Source organism: Puntigrus tetrazona, chromosome 3 (genome assembly GCF_018831695.1).
Source record: "Puntigrus tetrazona isolate hp1 chromosome 3, ASM1883169v1, whole genome shotgun sequence".
Taxonomy (NCBI): Eukaryota; Metazoa; Chordata; class Actinopteri; order Cypriniformes; family Cyprinidae; genus Puntigrus; species Puntigrus tetrazona.
Genome location: NC_056701.1, coordinates 12,699,030 through 12,724,025, shown reverse-complemented (window position 1 = coordinate 12,724,025; position 24,996 = coordinate 12,699,030). Strand labels below are relative to the sequence as shown.

Below are 24,996 nucleotides of genomic sequence, written 5' to 3'. Positions count from 1 at the left end.
GCTTTGAAACAGTAATATTATATGGTTCTGTCTATGTGTTTGTGTACATCCTCCTCAGTCCCTGAACAACTGTAAATGTGATCACACACATTTTCTTTTTCCACAAGAAAGTTTTTTAGACTAGGTGGACAAACACACAGCACATGACATGTACCATGCATAGCAATGAATGGCTGTCAGATTTATATTAATAAAGACCTGCTCACACAAGTCTGACATGATTGAATGCCAGATACTTAAACAATATTTCAGACCTTGTGTGAAGTAGTATAAAGATATAATATATTGTTTTTATGCCACATTTTAAGACCTGATTGCTATAGTTTTTTATATATATACAATATTTATAGAAGTTTCTATAAAGGCATAAAACAGTAGAAACAATAACATTTAAGGAAAAATATAAGTAACATTGTTTGAGGAGAGCTTGCAAAATGCACTGATTATCTTTCCCAGCATGACTTTCTTAAAGAAACTGCCTTGAATCCTTGAGCATTGTTTTCCCCACCACCAATCACACCAACCCCATTTCCATTTGCACCCACGTCTTTAGCTCCCGCATGAAACAAGTTTATCAGGCGATTCATAAAGAGGCATTTGGATGTGCCTGCCTGTCCCAAAAACACTGTACTCTTTGCTATCACGGCTAGATTCTCCAGTTTTCCTTTCTCTCCCTCCCTCTCTCCCTCTCTCTGCACACAGCGATAGTGCGCTCAGAACGGCAGGCGCTCTGGGGTGACTGGCGCTCCCTGGCTGTGAGCGTGGGAACAGTTCCCATATCTCTGCTGTCTCTCACAGAGTCTGTTTTAACCTTTTACTCAATTTCAGGGAGTGACTCATATCTGTGTGTATGTATCTGTGCATGTTTATTTAGTACTTTGTGTACAGAGTCCAAAATTAGCACTTGCAGAAACGTCAAATGCAAGTAAAAAGAAGCTTTGGCGAGTAAATGAAACTGGAAACTGGAAACTGGAAAAATGCAATTTCATGACCACCACAGAAGATAGTTAAATATCACTGAAGAGGTCGTCCTTCATTTTATTTCATTTTTTAAATACTTATTTTATTTATTATTTATTTATTTATTTTATTTCATTAAAGGAGCGAATACATGAATGTTTACGCGAATGTTTCTCAGTCTGCATTTATGATCATTAAGTCAGGCAGGTGTAGCAAAAAGTTAATTCTGGACTCTGTTTGTATATATGGTTTTTTTTTTTTTGTATTTGTATTTAAATTGTTTCAAGTGTTCACACTAGATTAGGTGTCCACATATAAGCCAAACTGGGAGCTCTGCCATTATTTTGTGATTGTATTCTCTGTCTCATGTTGATATTTTTCCTGCTTCAAAAACCCCATTCTTTCCCTGTGCCTTTTTCTGTCTCTGTGTGTGTTTTGTGTCTTTGTATGTGTCTCTGGCTCTGTCCGTCTCTGTCTTCCTGTCTCTGATCATCTCTCAACACCTACAGCGGAGGAGGCGAAGGGGAAGGAGAGGGGTAATGTCTCTTTCTTTCTCCCTTTCCCCTCTGTTTGCTCTTATTGCCTGTCCTTCTCATCACACGCCTGTCCTCTCCTTCTATAGACTGATCTGTCTGTCTGATTGTCCGTCCAAACGTCCCCCACACATAGGACACAAGCCAAGGGCGAGGTCATGTCATTTCTTTAGCAAGCTGCAGTAACTCAATCTTACAGCTAATCAACTCTTGGTACATTCTACAGTATGTGGACACCTAAATGTGTTAACATACGTGTTTGTGTCTATGTGTATGTGTGTGTCTCTTTGTTTCTGTGTCGGGCCTTCGGATACGATTTCTCTAAAATGTGTAGCAAGTGTGGTATGACTGATTTAAAGCAGGTTTCTAGCAGGCGCGTTTAATAATTTGGAAAGGCAGGTTTTAAATATATATTTATTTTTAAAAAAAGTTTCATTTCAACAGTAAAATAAATAAATAAGAAACATTGCCTTGTTCTGAACTTGTAATGGGACGTTTCAAAGCTAAAATGGCTGCTGCTGTCCCTGTTATCAAGTTTAGCAAATCTTTGTTATGTCTTTTAAAATCACATTATTTTAAATATTTATTATTTAATATGAAGTGTGACGTGCAGGAAACAAATAAATTATCCTTTTTTAAATTAACATTAATATTTTTATATAAATGTGATGGGTGGTATAAACAGGAAAACCAGTGTACTTTATTATGGGATTTTTTTTTTTTGTTTTAAATTTTTAAAGAAACTTCTCTAAATACAGATCACTTCTGCAGAGCTGCCCATGTACAGCAGTGAAACAAGACAACACAGAATGCATTAGGGCCTATTAGGGCTGGACAGGGTCTTTGCCCAGAAAGATAGCACAATAATGGGATTATAGACAATCAAACTGCTCACCTCCTAGAAGGGCACTGTCCAACTGAGATGTGTATCACCATTTTGATCAACGCAAGATCCAATTAGGCAGTCTATTTATTGCGGCAAAAAGTCAGCTGAAATAGAGAGAAACAGAGAGAAAGTTCAAAGAAACAGATGCCAAAATGTACTTCCCTGTGCTGACATATATCAGAAACAAATATATAACATATGGGTTAAAACATTGCGAATCATGTTTTCAAGCAATGTGGCAACTCGAAGCGATAGTAGATAGAACATGTGATCACCGTTTTTTTTTTGTGTGTTTTTTTTTTTGGTGGGCCATTTAGTATTCAAAGATCTTTGCATAAACATCTCATCCCAGCTTACTACACAAACCTTTCAACAGGTGTACTCTACTTTTACTAATAGGGATGATTGGCAAATAAGACATATTGGAATAGGACAGATGCACCGCATGGTCTAATACAGCATGCTTGAGTAAGTTAGTGGCACAGAAAATACGAAGTAAATCTTTAGTGACAGAATTGATCCCGAACATCTCTAGAGAATAAAAAGAGAGTCTCCAGAGAGATGTTTGTTGAGAAGGTCTGTGTGTGTTTAGGCCACACAGTTGTACACATTTCCTGATCTGAGCCTGTGAACTGCTTGAGCTGACGGACTTGAGGCTGCTGGGAGTCTGTTTTGATTTTTTTTGTGCTGAGTGCTGGATTTGGTGTTAATAAATCGGAGTGAAAAAAGGCTTTGACAGATAAAAGTACCATGTAGAATAAATCTGTATGAATCACAGACCCCAGCAGAGATTCGGGTCTCCATTGCCCTGCAGGTGAAGTGCTTATGGTCATATGACAATGCCATGTGACATACTATCGTATGCCATGTGACAGTATGATCTCTAAAGCACTGTATCATGAGATCATGAATAACAAGGAGGCATGGCAACTAACTCCAGAAACTGTCACCACAGCGATGAAGTCACGTGCAATATGGCAATGCATGTTTACTACTCAAATAGATTTAGATTTGTGTGAAAGTGTGCATACGTGTATGTTAGCCAGTCTCAGCCTCAGACGACATGCCTACAGATCACCCACAGTCTGTGCACTATCTATGCTTGTTGTACACTTAAAAGGCAAGTTCAGAGTGATATCAATACACTGTAAAAACAGTTATGTCGTGAAATGATAAATGATAACAAAACCTATTAAAAAACACTATTTAAGCAAAATACTTTCAAATGTAGAGTCACGCGGGGAGTTCTAGGGATATTGTTTTTTTTATTTTGTATCTGTAAATTTTACATTGATATATTCTAACTACTTTTAAAACTCTACAATTAACAATGTTTTACTGTAAAATTAACATTAACAATACATTTACTTTTGGCTAGATGCTTTACAGTTTTTCCCTGTATATAGTATGGGAATTTACTGTTTACCTATTAAAAAAAATTTCAGTAGCATTTTTACGATTTTACGTAATTACACTTATTTTTTTACAGTTTAATCAAATCTTTAAGATTAGCTTGAGCCAGAAACATACATTCCACATTGTTTTCTTAATTAGATGGATTTTTCCTTAATGCCCAGATGGTTGAGAATCCTCTTTTTTCAACAGCTTTGGTTCTGGTAGATTTATCTCATTCTTTTTTTTCCCATAGGTTTTAGAAAGTATTTATTAAACAATTAAAAGTCATGACCCAATCCAACCATTTTCGATGTGAATAACAAAATAAAAAAATTTATTTGAAGCAAATAAATAACTAAATCTGGAAAAAAGGACAATACAAGACTGCTTATATGGCTTTCATGAGGGAAAAGACAACTGATAAATATACTAAATTGATTCTAAATAAATTCTGTGCAATTCTCAGTAATTCGCGAGAGTTGGCATACTCTAAAGTGTTTTCTTGGTGCGGTTTGCTTATATTTCATCATGAATCGTGTTTTTTACAAGGATTACTGATGTTAAACCTGATTATTTAGTTTCAGTATAATAATCCAAGAGGAAACAACCTCGTAGCTAACAGTAGGTCAGTAGTTATTTTAAATATCAGTTCCTCTATGGAGAAAATGAATGTTTGTCTTACTTCTGAAATCTGCTGCACTCCATTGTGGTCAAATTTATAAAAAGATAAGTTAAAAGTTAAAATGTATTATCTGCACTTAAGCGTAACATAAATTCAAAACGGACTGTGGTTGATCATCATGTCAGTCAGGCGGTCACTTCCTAGAATAAGTTGCGAGGAAAACCAAACGATAGAAATGGGTAAGTGAACACAGACGTATGGGTGTGTGGATGTGCAATAATTCACAAGCTTGCATCTCTTTTTGATTTATGTGTCTCATATTAATGTTTTTCTTCCTTCTAACTCCCTTTCTCCCCCATGTCTTTGTGTGTGTGTGTGTTTGTGTGTCTGATTCCTCTTTCAACTGCTTACACCTACAGCGGTCACAACGGGTAATGTCTCTCTCTCACTTTTCTCTCTTTTGCTCTTAATGCTTGTCCTGGCAATTACACAGCTTTCCTCTCTTTCTTTTTTGGATTTGTCTCTTTGTCTGTCTGCAAGTCACCCATGTCCTTCTATCACTCTGTCACCGTTTCTGTGTTAACCACCCGTGGATGATCATTCAGTCCACGTAGTTCTAAAGGGGGGTTTGAGAGGTCGCTCACCTCTGCACCCGTCACTCTAACAGCACTTCTCTGATGGACGCTTGTTTATGCTTGACAGTGTGTAACTACATCTGCTGAGAGGGCAGGATTCGGCACGGCGCTGGAAATCTAGAGCGCTGCCCTCTGTCCTTGACACTGAGACAGAAGAGGAGAAGAGAGGACAGGGGAGACAATAAAGATGCAAAATATATGAGGGAGAGAGAAATATATATCTATATTTTATACAGTGAGGTCTAAAAGTGTATAAAAGCCTTTTTTATTTAAACGTGGAAATGAACAAAGTTGTGAGGACACATTTTAGACAAAAAGTCTAAAGAAATGTTTCCTTTGGCTGCGAAGCAGAAGCAAATTTAAGTTGTTACTCCTTTATGGAATTCAAGAACACATCAGTATTACAAAAAAAAAGATAATAATAATTAAGAATAATTTATAGCATAAATTTATAGCATAAAATAATTAAATATTTTGATAGCATATTATGTTCAAGCGTTCATATGCGCTACCATTTATCATAAAGTTTATTCAGCAGGAATGCATTAAATTAATTCAAAGTGACAGTGAAGATATGCTTATGCAATTATTTTAAACTGTAATGTTTCACAGTATTACTGCATTTATTATGCTAGGCGAGCGTAAATGACTTCGTCCAAAAACATTTCCATTCAACTCTAAAAGTTTTTTAATCGTTTTTAATACAGAAATGTTGAATTAATAAAGAAAAAAAACCTTTAGACCCCACATGTATGTGATTCTTAAAAAAATAGTAAATGTTTTTCAGTAATATAAGTCAGTGTACAACCACACATTCGCATGGTTTATTCTTTAGTATATGAATTTTGCGTTCAGCTTGCTTGTCACTAGGCACACATCTGCCGTGCAACAGCTGTACACACATCTGGTGGATGGTTATGCTTGGGTACCACAAGAGCGACTTGCAAATTTTGATAATGTAGGCCAGAAAGTCTTCAGATTGATTAGCTTCAGAATGACGTGGTTCATCAGGCTACAGAGCCAGGGCTGATTGGTGGAAGCTCCTCCCCTCCGGAGTGACTGGATGTGTTTTTCCAGGTCCTTTATATGTTGTGTTTGCTAATGAACAACCCCAAAAACAAGAAAGAAAGAGGTTTGGCTGGGCATTCTGCAGCAGGGATGCCTGAATCTGCTCCGTATGTTTCATGCTGTCATCATGGCAATGTAATGAAACCAGCCAGTGTTCCTTGGGAAAAGAGGTACAGTGGTGGTTCCAGCATGGGCTAAGAGAGTACAGTGGATATTACATCCGCTGAGATAGTTTCCAGTACAGCATGAGCCACTCCAGCAAGCGTGTCTGAGAGTGTGTGTGTGTGTGTGTTGTGACATTGACTGTGTGCATGTGTTTTAGTATGTGCCTATCCTAAGTGCTGTGAAATGGGCTTGATTGTCTTGCTACAACAGGCTACATTCTTAGCAAGGACACGGACGAGATTCCTGATTGGCTGGGAGTAAATGTGTGGATGTTGCAGGCGTGTTTTATCGCTTTAACAGCCTGAGCTACTAACTCACCCCAAATTGTGTGTGTGTGCGTGTGAGCGTAAGACCAATTACCCATGTAGCCTAACGCCTCCTGCCATTTCACTTTCTAACTCTGTTGTTTGTTTGTGTGTGTGTGTGTGTGTGTGTGTGTGTTCATCTGCAGAGGAAACAAGGGAAAAGACCTCAGCACTATCAAGTCTCTGCGTGTGCTCCGAGTACTGCGGCCTCTGAAAACCATCAAGCGTCTGCCCAAGCTGAAGGTACCTGTGTTTGGTTGTATTTTTCCTCCTCATTTTGAACGAGATGTTTCTGTTTTCAAAAGAGCTGTGTTGTTTAAATGCCTTTCGTATGTTTCATTTCAGGCTGCGCTTGATTTCCTTTTTTTTGCTGGTTTGCTAATTCTGTTTCTGTTTTTATGATATTTTACTTACTTGTGTTTGTACAGTTTTGATGCTGTTGTGACATATCTCATAAGCTTGTGTTTAACCATTGGGCTATATCATTTCTGTTTTTATTTTTAAAGCGTGTTTTTGATTGTTTTATTGCTGCTTTTTAGGGGTTAGTGATTTAATTTAATTTAATTTAATTTTAATTGTTAGGCTTGTTTCAGTTAACGTTAACAAAATCTTTTATGTATATTTATTAGTATTATACAGTTGCATTTTTACATTTTTCAGGCCATGTTTGAATTTGTCTCTTCTCTTTTTTTCTATTTTCAGGCTGTCTTCGACTGTGTGGTGAACTCTCTGAAGAATGTGCTGAACATCCTCATTGTCTACATGCTGTTCATGTTCATCTTTGCTGTGGTGGCTGTGCAGCTCTTCAAAGGCCGTTTCTTCTACTGTACTGATGAATCGAAGGAGTTTGAGCGTGACTGCAGGTGAGACAAACACACACGCAAATAAACTGATGAACACACATAATGGCTTGTTATTCTAAAAGCATTTTGTTGTTTAGGGGCGAATATCTTGTCTATGAAAAAGATAACGAAGTGCGGGCGCAGAAGCGGGAATGGAAGAAATACGATTTCCACTACGACAATGTGCTCTGGGCCCTTCTCACCCTCTTCACCGTTTCTACGGGAGAGGGGTGGCCACAGTATGTTTTTTTTTTAAGTTGAAGTTATTTTAAACAATATATCTAAGGTCTTGTTCCAATTACAGCATATCACTCAATGCCTTATTTTTGTGCCACTCTCCAGGGTGCTGAAACATTCAGTGGATGCGACCTACGAGAATCAGGGCCCGAGTCCAGGTTATCGGATGGAAATGTCCATCTTTTACGTGGTGTACTTCGTGGTCTTCCCCTTCTTCTTCGTCAACATCTTCGTGGCTCTTATCATCATCACTTTCCAGGAGCAAGGAGATAAAATGATGGAGGACTATAGCCTGGAAAAGAATGAGGTGAGGACATATCAAATGGAGGGTTTTTGAGCTAAATGATTTTTTATGCATAGCGCTGGCACTGATCTCATTTATGTGGTGCCGCAGATTTTCAGCTCGATTAACCTCACCGTATCTCTTCTGATTTCAGAGAGCCTGCATAGACTTCGCCATCAATGCTAAACCGCTCACGCGACACATGCCTCAGAACAAACAAACATTCCAGTACCGCATGTGGGAGTTTGTGGTGTCTCCTCCATTTGAATACACCATCATGGCCTTGATTGCCCTCAACACCATTGTCCTTATGATGAAGGTGTGGCAGTATTTCACTTTATATATTTTGAGAATTAGCCTTTCAATGTATTATAAATTTGCTTTTAAAAGATTGTGATTGTACAAACTAACCATTACAGAGTTTATAATCTTTAGTAGTGTTGGGTAATGAAAGTAAAAACAAAACTTGGGACATTAGAGCATCCAAGGAGCATGTGAACGCAGTAATTACACTTACTCTGATGGCAGCGGATAGCCTTCCATTAACTAGCTGAGATAAACATGCTTCAATTAAAATCCCTAAAGCTAAACTTCCCTTGTGTTCACATTTTTATACCTGAGAACATTGTAACCTTTTTACTCCACAATACCAGCACAATATGCTTCTTTTTTTGTAGTGCAAAATTTGAGATGCTAAACACAGTTTAAATATGTTGTGTTTGTTTAGTATGATGGAGCATCAAATGCCTATGAAGCTGTGTTAGCCAACCTGAACATAGTGTTCACCTCACTTTTCTCCATGGAGTGCATACTGAAGATCATTGCCTTTGGAGCGCTGGTGAGTCTCCTGTACAGTTTTCCTCATGTTTAACAGAATGTGTGTGCAGGACAGACCTAGAATTGTTACTCACTAAGCAGCAAATGTGAGTGAAAGTGTGCAGTTACTTTAATAAAAAAAACATTTTATCATCAAAGTTTATATAAGATGCCTAATGATGCCACAAAACTCTGTGTACTGGCACATATTGCATTTTTATTGTATTAAGTCAACAAAACAAAAATCAAATGTGAATAAATGAAATGTGCCACATTGTTTGTTTGACTAAGAGACAGGAACTGGCTCATCTTGATGCAGATTTACATACAAAAATAACATTGTCAAATATCAACAATCATGTGGTCTTAAAGGGATAGTTCACACTAAAATAAAAGATATTTTTGAGCTTTCCTCCATAGACATCAACGTAAAGGCCACTATTGCCGTAGACGTAAATTTGGCTATTTAATTGTCTCACCTCTCTTGCTGTTGGCAGATGCGGCAACGTGTTTGACGTTTGATTTGATATACCTTTGTTGTGTGAAACAGGGCTGTAGGAATTGGGACAAAAGTCTTTAAAAACCACAGAGGTCAGAATTAGAACTGCACATGCAGATTTATGAACAGATCAAGCATGAGAAAGAGAGATCAAAGAAGCTGCGTTCTGAAGAAGATGAGAGGGTTGGGACTTGTAAGCGCAGGACACAAAAGAAATGGTTGTAGTCAGCTAAAAGAGACGCACATGAAGATAGTGAGCTGGAGGGCACATTGAAGTGATTAGGAGTAGAAAATGGAAAAAAGGAGGATGGTTTTTTAACGAAATGAAGATGATGGGTATGAAGGGTAGTTGATGGAAAGAGTCTCACACACACACACACACGCACACACACACATACACATTCTTTGCACCGGTGCCCCTGATCCAATGCAGCTGGTGTACTGAATGGCCCTAATGCACTGTTTTCCTGCAGGCACTCACTTGGCAGCTCACAAAAAGGCCGTCATGTTCAGCATCTGGGCCACCAGTCTTCTAGGCATCTACCCTTTTTTGTACACAGGCTGTAAACTCAATGAAGGAATAAGGGCTAAAAGGGGAAAAGGAGACGTTTCATTAGCACCAGAGAGTGAAAATAAATCACTTGCTCCTATTTCTTTTCGGCGGGTCACTGAATGTATATGTACGTGCCAAGCGTAATCCTCCTTTAGCCCAGCTGACAAACGCATCTATGTCTTTTTGCCACAGAACTACTTCAAAGACGCCTGGAACATCTTCGACTGTGTGACTGTACTTGGCAGCATCACTGATATTTTAGTCACAGAGCTAGGGGTAAGTGTGTAGCAGAAGGGCTGCCATCTGTGAGTGCGTATGTGCGTGTTTGTTTGTGTATCCTGTCTGTACGCTTGTGTGTATTTCCGTATGTGATTGAGAGACTCTCAGCAGGATCTTCTCTTGCTCACTGAGGTGTAAGGAACTCCTAAAAGTCTTATATAATCGTCCCAGTTGGTGTTTGAGGCAGATCAGTGAGCCAGTGGTGCTCAGTGGTGACGGGGGTCTGTTACTCTTCCAGCGTTGTCATCTATCCCCCAGCCAGATCAAACTGACCTACCAGTAAAAATGTTGCTCTCAAATGTTTTCATAATTCAGCAAATGGTGATGGGTGTTTCTAAGTATGAGCAAAACGTGTTTGTGTATGTTTTTTTCTTTTTCTTGTTTTTACCAGCAGATCATCGAAACCTGTTGTACTGGCATTTTAAAGACTCCATGGAATCAAAATTGACCTAAAATTAGACAAATTAAAATATCGAATCTACACATTCAAAACGTTCTGTAATTTTCTAGGTCAAAAGACCAAAAGTATTGATGACTTGTAGAATGCCCCGCCCCAAATGCGACTAGAAAGACATGGTTCATGACTGATATGTAAATAAATTATTTTGTTTGATTTTGATGATGTACTCCATTATGTCAAATCACACATTGTTAAAACAACTGCTGCCTAATAATAATAATAATAATAATAATAATAATAATAATAATAAACTATTATTAAATTATATGAAAAGATACAAGGATGCGTGTGTGTGTATATAATGAATATTATTTTGTTTTGTTTTTAACCTGGAGAGTTTGAAGAGTTCTTTATGAATTTTTGCATTATCTGTATGCAGTGTGCAATCGGTGAAAAAAGCAGAGGGGGGATAGTAAGGTTAATTATAGCCTAGTTAGTGTGATCTGTTAACAATGCACATGATAAATCCGTCTTTTTAGGCAAGTAAATGTCATGCCATTAAATGTTTTTAATACAACAGAAATTGTATCAACAGAGATTTTTGAAACTCAGAGTTAGTTAAACCACCAGGGATAAAAAATAATAGCAAGGCAGGGATGCATAGCCCGGAGGGGGGAAAATCCCCCAACCCCCTCCTTCATATCAAACCCTGCTTGTATGTGGTTTACTTATTTAATTTTATTTATGTAATAGCAGTAGTTTGCTTTTATGACTTTTTTTTGGAAAAAACATGATTAATTACTTGCTAATGCACCTTGATGGCAGGTTGCATTATGGAAAAGGGACTTTCATTTTCTAAAAGGCATTTAGTTGGGCCTACATTTTAGTCATCAATACTTCTGTTCCATTCCCCAGCAAAGAAAAAATGTGATTATTAAATTTTAATTAAATTTAGTCTCGCAGCTTTTGGATTACACAAGCATACTGATGACCTCAGTGCAAACACAAATAAGCTTTTATTTTAATTTCATGGTGTCTTTTAACAGAAATGTGATGTGAAATGCTGTATTAATAAGTGTTGTTTATTTATCTATTTTTATTTTAAACCCCAGTCCTGTACCTGGAGAGCCACCTGAAGAGATTAGTACTAAAGTTTTGCTACATTTATTATTAAAGACTGAAGTCAGATCTCCAGTTACAAGACTGTCAAATATAAATGTATTGCTTTTCAAACTGCATATGAAAAGTGTGTTGTTTTAAAAATGTTTTTTGTTATAATCAACCTTTATTTGAATCAAAAGGTTTGTTGATATGCATAATGATAATTCATGTCTTGTTTTATCTTTGTTTTACATGCTTTCTTTAAACTCTTCTTTATGGCGGCTTTGCCCTCTGATGACTCCATCCAATCAAAATGCACTATGAAACTCATGTGTATATCCATGACCCGAATAAACCAATCACAATGGTTGTTTAATCAACCTCCAAAAATACTGCTATAAACCATGCTTCTGCAACATCTACATGTAGATGGTTTGTAATTTTTCTTTTGGAGTAATGCATCTAATGCATCTGTTTCCCTGTGGCTGATGATGATATAACGATGCATGTGCTCGAGTCATGATGACCTCTCACCCCTGCTTGTCTAACAATATGACAAAACCCCTCGCAGCTGAGGCGTAATCGATCCTTTAGCACACAGTCTAGACGTTTAGTGTTTCTCTGCAGGTTTTCTGAATGCATGTTGTGCTTTTTTGCTGACAGGGAACGCTAGTAATTGTTGTTTTTAACACTGCATCTTCATACAGTCAAGTACATTCAAAGACATCAACACACACATAGATGTAAGTGTACCAAACACATCTAAACGTGTCAGTAATGAAGGTAGAGATGGAGTTAAATCCACATTGAGCTCTATTTTAGTTTCCCAGTATCTCTGTGCTGCTTAAAGGACAATGAGAAGTCATTTCTTCCCGACACATTTCTTCCTGAAAACAAAAGAAAAACAAAAGACAAAGCTTTCCCACAACTGACTGAAATATGTCCTTTAACCCAGCACGTGTCTCTTGTCTTTGCTAGTGCCCTCTGTTGGTCATTGTTTGCTATTAGTGTGGTTGGCATGATTCCACGTGAATCTAAAGATCAGTGCATTTGGTTGACTGAAGCAAGAAGTTAGGGTCTGTGCACTCCCTTCCCTAATGACAACTCTTTTACAGTATTTTATTTTATTCTATAATTATACATATATATATATATATATATACTTTTTGTATGAGTTGCTGCCTCCTCCCTTTATCTTTGTCTTCTCCCCTTTTCACCACTGGATATGCTGAGCCTGTTCAGTCTTGTTTGATTATTTGTTTTTTGGTTTCTCCTTGTTTGATTTAATTCCTATTTTCCTTCTTTTCTTCCTTTCTTAGTTCTTCCTTTTTAATTTCTTGACAGTTTGTAATCAAATGGTATGGACTGACATCATTTCCTTTCTCTGTCTGTCTGCCCCTTCTCTATTTCTGTCTACTGCTTCCTTTCCGTCTCTGTAGAACAACTTCATAAATCTGAGTTTTCTAAGGCTCTTCCGAGCTGCTCGTCTCATTAAGTTGCTCAGGCAGGGTGAGACCATACGCATCCTGCTCTGGACCTTCGTCCAGTCTTTCAAGGTAGACACACACACACACACACACACACACACAAAATAGTATGCAGGTGTTGTTTTGTTTTAACCGTACAGCAAACATTATCTTATTAAAGAAATTACTGGTGAAATATTGGTTAATAAAGGTTGTTTTTATTTTTTTAAAAACAATAAAGGTGTGAATACAAAATGTGTATTATGGTAATAAAAAATGTACTACTTTATTTTTAAGAATCTAGTACAAATACTCATCCAAAATTGATTATCAGTAATGCTGAAAATTGAATTGCTTGACCTGTGCATTATTTTATTTATATAATGTTATATAACTCTTAGTCATTTTATTAGATGCTTTTGTAAGTTGTATTAATTTTATTTTATTTATATTTAATTTTTAGTTTTAGTTCAGTATATTTTATTTAAAAAAAAATTTCCTAGTAAATTTACTACTTTAAAAATATTTCAGTTAGTTGCCATTGAACAGGAATAACTGTGTGAGCTGAAACCGAAGCTCTTAGCTAGCCTGTAAATTACTAAATAACTAAAATCTAAGCAAACCATTATACATTATATTAATCTGATATCCCACTTGCTATGTCAGACATTTGTCATGGAAAAAGAATATTTAACGGTATGTGCTTAAAATAGTGGTCAAAGAATGACAAAAGCATAAAGAATTTAATCATAAATGATTTTTCAGGGTTAATTGGGCCTGTTTTCATAGTCGTCTTAAAATGTGTGCTAATTTCCCTACAGCAGACTACTCAGACTGTCAGTAACAGGTTTTCACACTCATTTAATTGATGGTTTATCTGCTGTGCTTAGGCTCTGCCGTATGTGTGCCTACTCATCGCCATGCTGTTCTTCATCTACGCCATCATTGGCATGCAGGTGAGTCTGTGAGAGAGTGTGTGGGAGGCTGCACAGGACATACCGAGAATAGGTAAATGGCTATATTTGCAGGTAGTGGGCAATGAGATTGTGGGTTTATGCTGGGGTGGGTTTTGTGTTTCACAGCTGTTTGGGAACATTGCGATTGAGGAGGATGGTGAGAGTGCCATTAACCAGCACAACAACTTCAGGACTTTTTTCCAGGCCCTAATGCTGCTCTTCAGGTTTGTGTGTGAATCACAGGCCGACTCTGTTGAAGGGTGTGCGTGGGTTACAAACACTGTATAACCGCAGTTCAACACCGTGTGTTTGTAGGAGTGCTACAGGTGAGGCATGGCACGATATCATGCTGTCATGTCTGGGAAAGAAGGTGTGTGATCCTCTCTCTCATACCAACGAGCCAGAATGTGGGAGCGAGTTTGCCTACCTCTACTTTGTCTCCTTCATCTTCCTGTGTTCTTTTCTGGTGAGAACGTCAGCACTCTTGTTATTACTACCATTGTAGTCACAGGCATCATTTATAGCGGGGACATTTCACTACAGCATTTTGCGGTGACTAATGTTGGCCCTGCTATTGCATAAAATAGCTTTTGGAAAGCTTCAAATTCAGATGAAAAGATCTCCAATTGTGAGCAACAGATTCCATTTCTTTAGTGGGCGTTTTATTATAGTAAGAGGGAATCTGGCACTAGAATTTATCATTTTGCTGTTTTTGCTGAGAAGCCGCCACATTTGTCATCAGTGGTGAAAAGTGACTCAGACATGAGACATACTTCTCTATTACTTTTCCATCTGTTCCGGTGATACAGCAAAACATAATGCAAACAAACTTCTGATTATATCTACTGATGTAAAGTTGTAATTTAGTTTTCATTGTATTATTTGTATATATATATATATATATATATATATATATATATACATTTTTTGCATTGTCCACATTTTAGTTGAGGACAGCAGTATAACACTATGCATATTTTTGCTTTTTTATTTAAAGAAGAAACCAATATGTATAGTTCACATTTGAGGCTCAATACTATAGGAAAGCGATAAATCTAAAGATATGGCATGTGGTTGCTTCAAGAAATTATATAAAGATCATTCAATGTAAATTATGATGATCGTAAATGATAATGGCAATTATCAATGATTTATATATATATATATATATATATATATATATATATATATATATATATATATATATATATATATATATATATATATATATATTCCAAATTTTACATTAATTATGATTTAATCAATGATTACCTTTTCATTAAACCCACTTACCCAATGGGAAACTTTGGCAAAATGCAATGTGTAATGCACTTCATGTTGTTAATTACAATGCATAGAATGCATTTTTATATCAGTATGTACATGATTATCCTATGTAAATCAATGTGATGAATGAGATCAAATGAAATCTAAAATTAATCATACTTTATATTAATAATAAATTATATTCCCTACAATGTGCAATGTAATGGATTACATTACAAAGTACTCTGACCACTTTTTAAATACAGCATAATTGTATACAGTACAGTAACACCGCTTAAAAGCTGAGAAATGTGTTAGTGGTAGACTTCTTAGTCCTGTGATTTACTTGTGTGTAGATGTTGAATCTGTTTGTGGCTGTGATCATGGATAATTTTGAGTACCTGACGCGTGACTCTTCTATCCTGGGACCCCATCACCTGGACGAGTATGTGAGAATCTGGGCGGAGTATGATCCAGCTGCTTGGTGAGCCTATGTGCACTTGCACACATAAACATGCTTTTTCAATATTTTATTATATACCACTATTGTATGTTACATACTAAATGTGAAAAGTACATAATACGTAGTAACATGAAGCAAATTCATAAAATGTATAATTGTGTTTAATTACATCTCCCTAAACTTATTAATACGCTAAATAGATACCACTCAATTGTCTATAACATGTTCTTAATAATTAATCAATAATGTCCTAAAATGTGAAACCATGGATTCTTTTAAATGCAGAATTGCATCTAACAGAGCCTTACTTTTTTCGAATTTCTTTGTCCCCTTAATTTGCTGGACACATCTTTTTCAAGAGGCTGTTTTAAATTTTTTTGGTCTTGTGTGCAAGGACAGTGTGCTTTAAATGTGTTGTACATTTTCACAACTGTGAATATAGCCTCTGTCCTAAATAACAGACCACATTGGCCCTCTTTTATGTGTTCGACTGGAACGCTTCGTTTTTGACATCGGTATAGAGCTGTGGCCTCTGGCAAAGTCTTTAAAGTACAGAGCCTGGCTTCATTGTACCACCTTGGACCAAACAGGGAGCAGAATACCACAGTACCAGCTGAGAGAAAGGGATCATGGATTTGAGCTTCTCAGCTCTGCTAAAATCCATCAATCCCCCCCAAACCCTCCTACGTGCCCTTCTGTGAGTCCCAGTCCTCCCACTCTGGAATACTGCATACTGCAAGCCAAACTTACTGTGCCAGCCCCCTCCCTTCTACTGAACACGCTAAGTTTCCCGGTATCTGCATTCCAGTGCCTGTCACCCTAATGTTGTGTGTTAGACAGTAATGTAGGCGGGCAACCGAGAGTTAATCAGATATTCGGAGAAGAATAGGAAGGACTGAATCTTAACATGCAAGCAGGATTAAAGCCTTTTTACCAAGGGAAATTATGCTGAAAAGATTTCGGAGAGGGAGGCTTCCAGAGAGTCTTCATTCTGAACGGCAGAATCAATCTGACATTAAGAAAGCAAGAAGGAAAAAGGACGAAAAATGAAGTGGAAAAAGGAGCAACAAAAGAAAAGATGTAGTAAAAAAAGAGAAAGGAAAAGTGAACCGAGGGTAAACTCAAAGGGAGAAAGAGAGAAAGGAAGGAGGAAAAAAAGCATGAGAAAGGGAAAGATTAAGGAAGGAAAACAAAAAATGAAAGAAAAGGAGGAAGGTAGAAGGTGGAAAGGAAAAGATCAACAAAGAAAGGACATGTACCGTGAAACAAAGGAAAAGGAAACACGACAAGGAAGCCAGAAAAACAGTAAGTAAAGAAAATAGTTCATGAAAGGAAAAGGGAAGGGGTTGGGAAAAGGAAGCAGGAAACAACAAACAAGAAAGAAAGGAATACAATCAACAAAAGGAAAACAGGAAGCAAGTAAAGGAAACATAAAAGAAGGAAGCTGTAAATGGTGATAAAGAGAATGAAAAAAAAAGATGGAAAAAAAAGAAATGCAAGTAGAAGAGAAAATTAGGAACTTAAAAAGTAGAAAAGAAGGAAAGAGTAAATAAACAGAGAAAGAGGAAGACAATAAAAGTAAATATAGGTAGAAAGCAGAACAAACTGAAAAGTAGGAATAAGGAAAAAATCAGAAGTGAAGCAGAGACGGTTGAGGAGATGTGTGTGAACAGATTTGACGGCACAAACGGGTGATGAGCAAATAAGAAAATGTGTGTGTGTGATTCTGTGCTTCTCTTCCTGTTCTTGTGCTCTTCTTCCTGCCAATGTCTCTGTTCTGAGTTGTGTTCTCTAACTTCCCTGTATTCTTCTTACAGCGGGCGCATTCATTATAAGGATATGTACAGTTTATTGCGAGTTATCGACCCCCCTCTGGGCTTAGGCAAGAAATGTCCTCATAGGGTGGCCTGCAAGGTTTGACTTCCACTTAAAAACTAATATTACCTGCTAGCATCCAGAATGCAATGAATGTCGCTTACCTCCTCTTCTTTTGTTCTTTTCAACAATGTTTTTGTACTCTCACCATTTCTACTTGCATTCTACTTGATATGACAATGAGAATGTGCAGGACAATGCCGACACTTACAGGAGCATGAACTAGTGCACTAGTGTGTATGGAACAAGCAAACGAGAAAACCACTAAAGTGAAAGACAAACAAACAAACAAACAAAAAAACGAATGAATCAGCCATCTTTGATTTTTGTTTTGCTTGCTGTTGAGGCACGGCTAGGCCTAGCTGGTATGATGGTAGCGTGCATTGTTCTGGGTGGAGGGGGACAGAAACTGCATTGACATTAAACTTCATTACAACGCCCTGCCAGCAGCGGGACTTTATGCCTGTTCTGAAGCCCGCATGCTCTTCTATGCAACCTGCCCAATTGCATAGAACGCCTTTTTAGCAATTCAAGACGTCCAGCACAACCCCCTCCCACCTACCCCCACCCCTCACCCACAAATGACCGATCATCAGTCTTACGGCAGCCTAGTTTACCAAGCCGCTCCTTTCGTCCAGGCCAATAACCTTCTTTTTGTTCTGTTCTGTTCTCCTCCCCTCCCACTTCCCCAATCTCCTTCCTGAACCCTTCTTTTTTTGATTTACCCCTTTTCTTCTTCTCTTTCTCTCTCTCCCATGCACATTTCCTTTGGTTTTTGTTTTGTTTCGGTTGCCCAGTGGCAGAATCAGTTTCAGGGATATGTATGAGATGCTCAGGCACATGTCTCCTCCGTTAGGCCTGGGGAAGAAGTGCCCTGCACGGGTTGCCTACAAGGTAGAGGGCCTCCGAGTGGCCAGCGCTGTGTCTGTACTGTTGGTGTTTTCTCTTTATTTTCTCTCCTTCTTTTCCTCCTTCGTTGTCTGACGGAGGCCGCTATTGTGATTCTGGTGGCAGGGCCGGGTTCGAGGGTGTTAGACTGAGGCGGGCCGATCCACAGGGAAGCGGGAACGGACTAACCTTCTCAGCACTTTTGCACCGTATGAAAACATACACACACACACAAACACTGATGCACACTTTCATAGCTTTCTAAACGTCGGAGGGTGAAACGTAAAGGTCTCAGAACGTTCTGCACCTTTATCAATGCATTAAAGCAAGATTCGTATGCTTTAATGTACAGCACTGGTCAGTAATTAAATTTCAGATCTGAGATGCAGTGTGATGATAAACAAACAAACCCTACCCAAAAAATAAAGCTGTGTCCCAAATGATGCACTGCATACTATGCACTACTGTCTAGTTTATGAATTGTATAAGGTTGTCATCCAGCATCAGAGTCTGGTTGTCCCGGCGACAGTTGACTGCATGAAGTGTCCAACATTCCACACTTCGTTGTTTCGGTTAATTAAGCGCATCATGCATTAAATTTTCAGTGTAAACACACTACTACAAAATGGCATAAAATAGTGCATGAGTACGCAAATTGGGACACATGTGAATGCACATACATGTTCATATCGTATATTCACATCGTCACACACACACACTTTAAAAAAACACCCCCAAATGTGCGTGTGCAGCAGTGGTAGGAAGGCCTGAAGGACTTTAGTCCTCCGAGTCCCTCAGCTCTGTGGATGCCGCTCTCTTAGGGACCCTTTCCTCTTGGGACCAGCTCTCTGTCTCTCTTTTTTTCGCTTAATACACACATGCACACACATATGCAACAACACACATGTAATCTTTGGGTAGCGTTATGGCCCTACAAAGGAGTAAATCAAGTCATTTTGGTAGAATTCACAAATAATCCTTTTCCCACTTCTCTTTCTTCTGTCAATGCAGTTCTAATCTGTTTCCAGCCCCTCCTCTTTACATTCTGCCAATCATCTGCATGCCCTGCCTTCAAGGCCACTGGCCCCTCCCACAAGATACTCCCGTAGCCTTTTCTCTCTTTCTTCTCCTCTCTCTGTCTGTCTGCAACCGTACACTGACATTTCATCCTTTGGTCAGTGAACGACAGCTAGAAGGAAAGGAGATCTGTGCCCTTAATAAGTCCTCGACAAGTCTGGGATCTCCTTTCTCTTACCTTTGCCCCACCCCCTCCATTTTTCTCTGTCCCATTTGATCTCCCATTTGGTAAAATATTTGCTTCATGGAGTGTTGTTTAGTGATCTCCACCGACATAAACATGTGGTGGCAGACCAACAATCTCTGTGTATTCAGTCAGACAGATCACTTCCTGTCTAATGGGGTCTCTGCTGCCCCCTAACCTCAGCAGAATGAAGAACAGTGACCACGACCATTGCATTCACCCTCTTTCTCCCTGTTAGGGCCCATAATAGAGGATCGCCTGTAGAGAATGTGACCGGCCTGTGGTAGAGCTTTCTATTCTTATGTTTCCTATAGCTTTATCTTCCGCTTCATTCTCCTTCACCCTCGGATTTTCATGTAGCTTTTGAGCTCTCTTTAAATTTGGTGTCACTGTCTCTGTCCTGTCTCTTTCATCACTACCATCTCAGCCATCCAAACTCCTCCTGTAAAAGCTGTCAGTCCTAAACCAACTTCCTGCTCCGGTACTCCTCTCTGGCAGCCCACTGCTTTTCTCTTTATCATCCGTAGCATTAAAGTATTACCCTTGCGTAGCAGGTAGCCGAATCTTCACTCTTAGCTCATCCTCTTCACAACGACAACTCACAAAGCCATTTCCTTTTTTGTTTTTGTTCTTTTTTTTCTGGAGAATGCTGCTCTAACCTAAACCAATAGCCTGCACCCATCTTTTTTGCATTGAGAGACCAGAGAATCTGGATCGAGCTCTTGTTTTATCCAGTAGCCCATCTATGATTGAGTCTCAATGACAGCAACCACTACTAAACCTAAATGAATGAGCTGAAATGAACCAACTAGATGATGCTTTCAGTGTTGGCTGCTCTGTTGCTTGTCCTGTGATGCATGTTACTGCATGATGCATGCTGGGAAAGAGGGTAGTAGGGGTGGAGGGGTGAGTGTTTCTTCTGGGATGGAATGGGATGGGGTGACATTGGGTAATGTGGGTGATTGCATCGCAGAGGGTATCATGGTAACAGAAGGACTGAGGTAACATTTAACCCTGTGCAATGCAATTATGACTTTCTGTGTTTAAGTATAATCTTTCCCCAGATCATTACAGGATGAATTATACTTTAAAACTCTGACGTTTACGTAATGATGTTTTAATTTATTACTTCATCCACTGGTCTGAGTTTATTATGTGAACCTCCTCCCGGAAAAGCTCTTTGACTGACAGCTCAGATGCTGATATGAAAACAAAATACATCATACAGATACAAATTTGATTTCTGGCATATGCTACTTCAGTTTCATGGACATCTGAATCAGTGGTTTTTGACTGTTTTTTTTGTTAGGACCCAAGTTTTACAAAACTATCCTTAAAATCAAATATTTAGCCAACAATTCAATTTTCAAAATGCTTATCCTCATTGAAACTGTATTTAATTTAGTATGATTTATTTTACTTTATTGACATACATTTGTTCATGATATTTTGTAGTCATGTCAAACCAAATTAGAAATGAATTTACAGAAAAATACTGCAAAACAGCCTTTGAGGTCAGCAGCAAAGAAATGGGAATCATTTCCTACTCAACTTTAAAAGTTGATACATCTGACTATATGCAATTGTATTTGTATTAAATGCATTTTTTGCTGTTTTCAGAAAACAGACCTGCAACTCATTTTTGGGTTTTGACCAACCAGACCAAACCACTGTTCTGGACCACAGAACTGTTCCTTATATATTAACTTCCACAGTCTCCTCTTCCAGCTCTAAATTAATTTTTGCACTGAGTATCAAAGGTCACAGAGCTAACCCTGAAAATCCCATCCTTCCTTTCCCCTCCTATTTCCTCTCACACACCAAAAGCACACCCTACCTGGAGGTTCAAAGCACACATATATCTCAGCAGCACTGCTCTTCTAACTGCTCCTGATTGGCTCTCCACAGAGACTGTTGCGGATGGATCTGCCAGTTGCTGATGACAACACAGTGCACTTTAATTCCACACTTATGGCCTTAATCCGAACTGCTCTGGACATCAAGATCGCCAAGGGTGGGGAAGGTTTGGCATTACTTTCTTCATTCATTCCTGCTGTTAGAACGGTTGATGTATTTGCATATAGCGATTTAAGTACATATATGTAATGACTTGTAAGATTTTGTGCACAGCATGTCTACGGAAGATTGGATTCTACATTGTTCAAAATTTAACAAATGTTGCGTATGTGTCTGTGTGTGTTTGTGGAAATACGTATGCATATGTGTGTGTATGTGTACCTGTTGCTGTGTAAATAGGAGGCGTAGATAAGCACCAGATGGATGCTGAGCTAAGGAAGGAGATGATGGCGATATGGCCTAATCTCTCTCAGAAGAATCTGGACCTTCTGGTCACACCCCACAAGTGTAAGTTACCCAGGAGGTTGGTGTGTTCATAACGTGTCTTTTTTACCACCCGAGGACAGCTTCTCTCAGCCAGCCCACTCACTGCTCTGCACCCCCTGATGGTCCAGGCCCTAATAGATATAAAATGCACACATTTAGACTGCAGACCGATCACAGAGGAGAAAATCGCTTATAATGGCGCAAACAATATAATTGCAGTTTGTATAGGGCAAACGTTTAAACAGATGGAAGGCGTATAAATGCAGATGAACCAAGAGAGTAGTTGCAGAAGGTAGCTTTATTATTGTGAACAGCTAAACACATAGCCTTTCGAAGTATGCTCCATTTCATACCCTGATGTTAGGCACATGCACACTAGAAAGTTTAACCTCTGTCTAGTGTTTGGACTATTTATTTTCCTAAAATTTAGTTATCTTGGAACACATGCACATAAGTGTTTTCAACGTAGTCATCTATTTTTGTGATCTCCAATAGTTTTTTGGTATGTACTATCATAATAACGGTATTTATAAAAACTTAATTACTTTGCATTTATGCAGTAAAAAAAAGTGTTGAATAATGTTTCACAAGCACCTGATGTGTTGCCATTAGCGTTGTTTAACTTTCATCCCACTATGGTCGACTGCAACACACTACCATATTACACTTATTAACAAAGACATTTAAGAGAAGTGCAACAAAAGACATTAATAACAAACAATGGTTTATGTCCAGCTCAATATGCCTGAGACCAGGGGGTGCCTTACTATAGATCAACCCTCTATAGATGTCTTTTCACTACAGGGGTTTTGAGATTCCTGACAAGATGTACGTAAAACAGTATTTTTAAAAATATATATGTACATATATTGCACCACTTATATGCTACCAATGAGATGTGTGTGCTAACTCGCTGGTAAGACATGTTAAAAACATGCTTAAAACTAACTATCTTATGAAATATGCTTAAAACTAGCTAGCCTAATGCTAGCTAGATGCTACAAAAGAGCATGAGATAATGAAGTGGCGCTGCTGTCACACATTAGATAAAGCTTTTGACAAAATGATAATGCTAGTAATATGCTAGTATGTTTAGATGAGTTTGCAGCAAGCATGTAGTAATTTAGAACTGTATTGTTTGATGCTAATTTTTATCTTCATTGTTCTATGCAGATCCTATTCAGAGGTGGTGACCATGGCTTTAAACACCACTAAGCATGGCATGTAAACCTAGTCTGAAGTTACTCTTAGTAACTTCTCCATGTGAACTCGGTTCCATGAAGCGGCAAAGACCGTTTTTGGGAGACTTTGTTTATTGTATCCAGGAACGATGCTGTAGTTTGCTGTCAGTTCTTGCAATACTTTATGCTTAAATCAGTAGAAATTAAGTATTTCAAATATTGATCGTAAAAATAAAGTGCGTAAATAGTTTTAGCCATTTTAATCAGTCTGCTTGTGAAAAGACCACTGGCTCTGTGTGTGTCGATTCGACACTCTTTGTGCATGTGAGTTTGTGAGTCTGCGTTTGTCTTGTGCACGTCTTGTCCTCACTCCCATCCCCCTCGCTCAGGGTCCATCTCACCTTGTCTAATCGTGCAGGGTAACTTGTCCCTTTCTCAGCAGCGACAGACCTGACAGTGGGAAAGATCTACGCTGCCATGATGATCATGGAGTATTATAGGCAAAGTAAAGCCAAACGGACACAGGCTCTCCATGATGAACAGGTACGCCGTCTTCCTCTCACCCTGCAATCACAATCTCAGACCACAATGAGCTGTGACAAACATCTTTCAGCTGTGCTAAATAGTCATTTTCACCATTGACACACTTGTATCTTTAGTAGTGAGTCGGTTACATGGCAGCGGAGGTGCTGATGCTGTATAAAGAACATTCTCAGTGAGAAGCTATTGAGAAAGGGAAAAAAGAGATAATCGAGGAACCACAGTAAATATGTTGTGTTCTTGTGGCTTGTCACAGTTCATGTGGTATATGATAATAAATGTTTTACAGTGCACTAAACTTTCTCATTTTGGGACTAAGCAATAACTTGCTTTGTATTTAGTAGTCAAATATGTCTGCCTAGTTTGTTTGCCCTTTATCTTTCATCATGACCATGCTGATGGATGACAGCTCAACATTTTACTGTAACTTAGAACAACCATTAGCCATTAAAGTACTACATTCACAAATCCATCCCTGCCTTACACAAAATAATATATTTATGTGGAGCTAAAGATGAAGTGTGTAATTTCTGTAGTTTAACCAAATGTAATTGTAAACATAATGGGTCCTATCATACACTCGATGCAAGTGTTCATCACGTTGTTTAAATAGCAAATGTATTTGTGCACTCATGGGCATGCTGGTCTCAAATTGACATGTGTACAGGCGCATTGGCGTTTTGAGGCAATTGAAACAGACTGTGCCATTGACCAACTAAAACTGCACACACACAGCAGCACACAAACATGCATTTTATTAAAACTGAAAGGACTACGATGTAAAAAAAATTATTGCGTAGGCTACATAAATGTAAAAGTGCCTACGTGTCTCTGTAAAGACTCTGATTGGTTTATTGCACGTTACTCCCAAAATCCACCCATTACTCATTTAGAGAATAGGGACAACCCATGTGCCCAGCGTTACGACTGTTTTTCCTATCATCATACTAGCTAAGGAGGATTTGAATAAGCTGTAAATGCACCTACGCCTTGCACTTTAGACTATGCGCTTAGATCGTTAAAATAGAGCCCAGTGACTTCTTCACACTTTGCCAAATGTGCAGACAAACAGGAAATCCTATGTAACTCAATCCAAAAACTCAATCTATGTGGCCTCACAGAATAGAATTAGAGTAAAGTATGTAATGTCTTCTAAGTCCAACAATTTCATAGCTGAA

At 38.4% G+C, this 24,996-nt stretch overlaps 1 protein-coding gene across 1 annotated transcript in view; it reads left to right on the top strand.

Annotated features, from left to right (window-relative positions):
- The window catches only part of cacna1aa (calcium channel, voltage-dependent, P/Q type, alpha 1A subunit, a), an 81,101-nt gene that overhangs the window by 39,065 nt on the left and 17,040 nt on the right, over window positions 1–24,996 (top strand). The window contains 16 exon segments of the mRNA XM_043228204.1: window positions 6,716–6,812; window positions 7,272–7,432; window positions 7,510–7,650; window positions 7,754–7,955; window positions 8,086–8,250; window positions 8,659–8,769; window positions 9,992–10,075; window positions 13,019–13,135; window positions 13,936–14,001; window positions 14,128–14,225; window positions 14,317–14,467; window positions 15,624–15,751; window positions 17,548–17,644; window positions 21,663–21,768; window positions 22,011–22,118; window positions 23,721–23,821. Of these exon segments, the coding sequence (XP_043084139.1) occupies window positions 6,716–6,812; window positions 7,272–7,432; window positions 7,510–7,650; window positions 7,754–7,955; window positions 8,086–8,250; window positions 8,659–8,769; window positions 9,992–10,075; window positions 13,019–13,135; window positions 13,936–14,001; window positions 14,128–14,225; window positions 14,317–14,467; window positions 15,624–15,751; window positions 17,548–17,644; window positions 21,663–21,768; window positions 22,011–22,118; window positions 23,721–23,821 (1,933 nt within the window).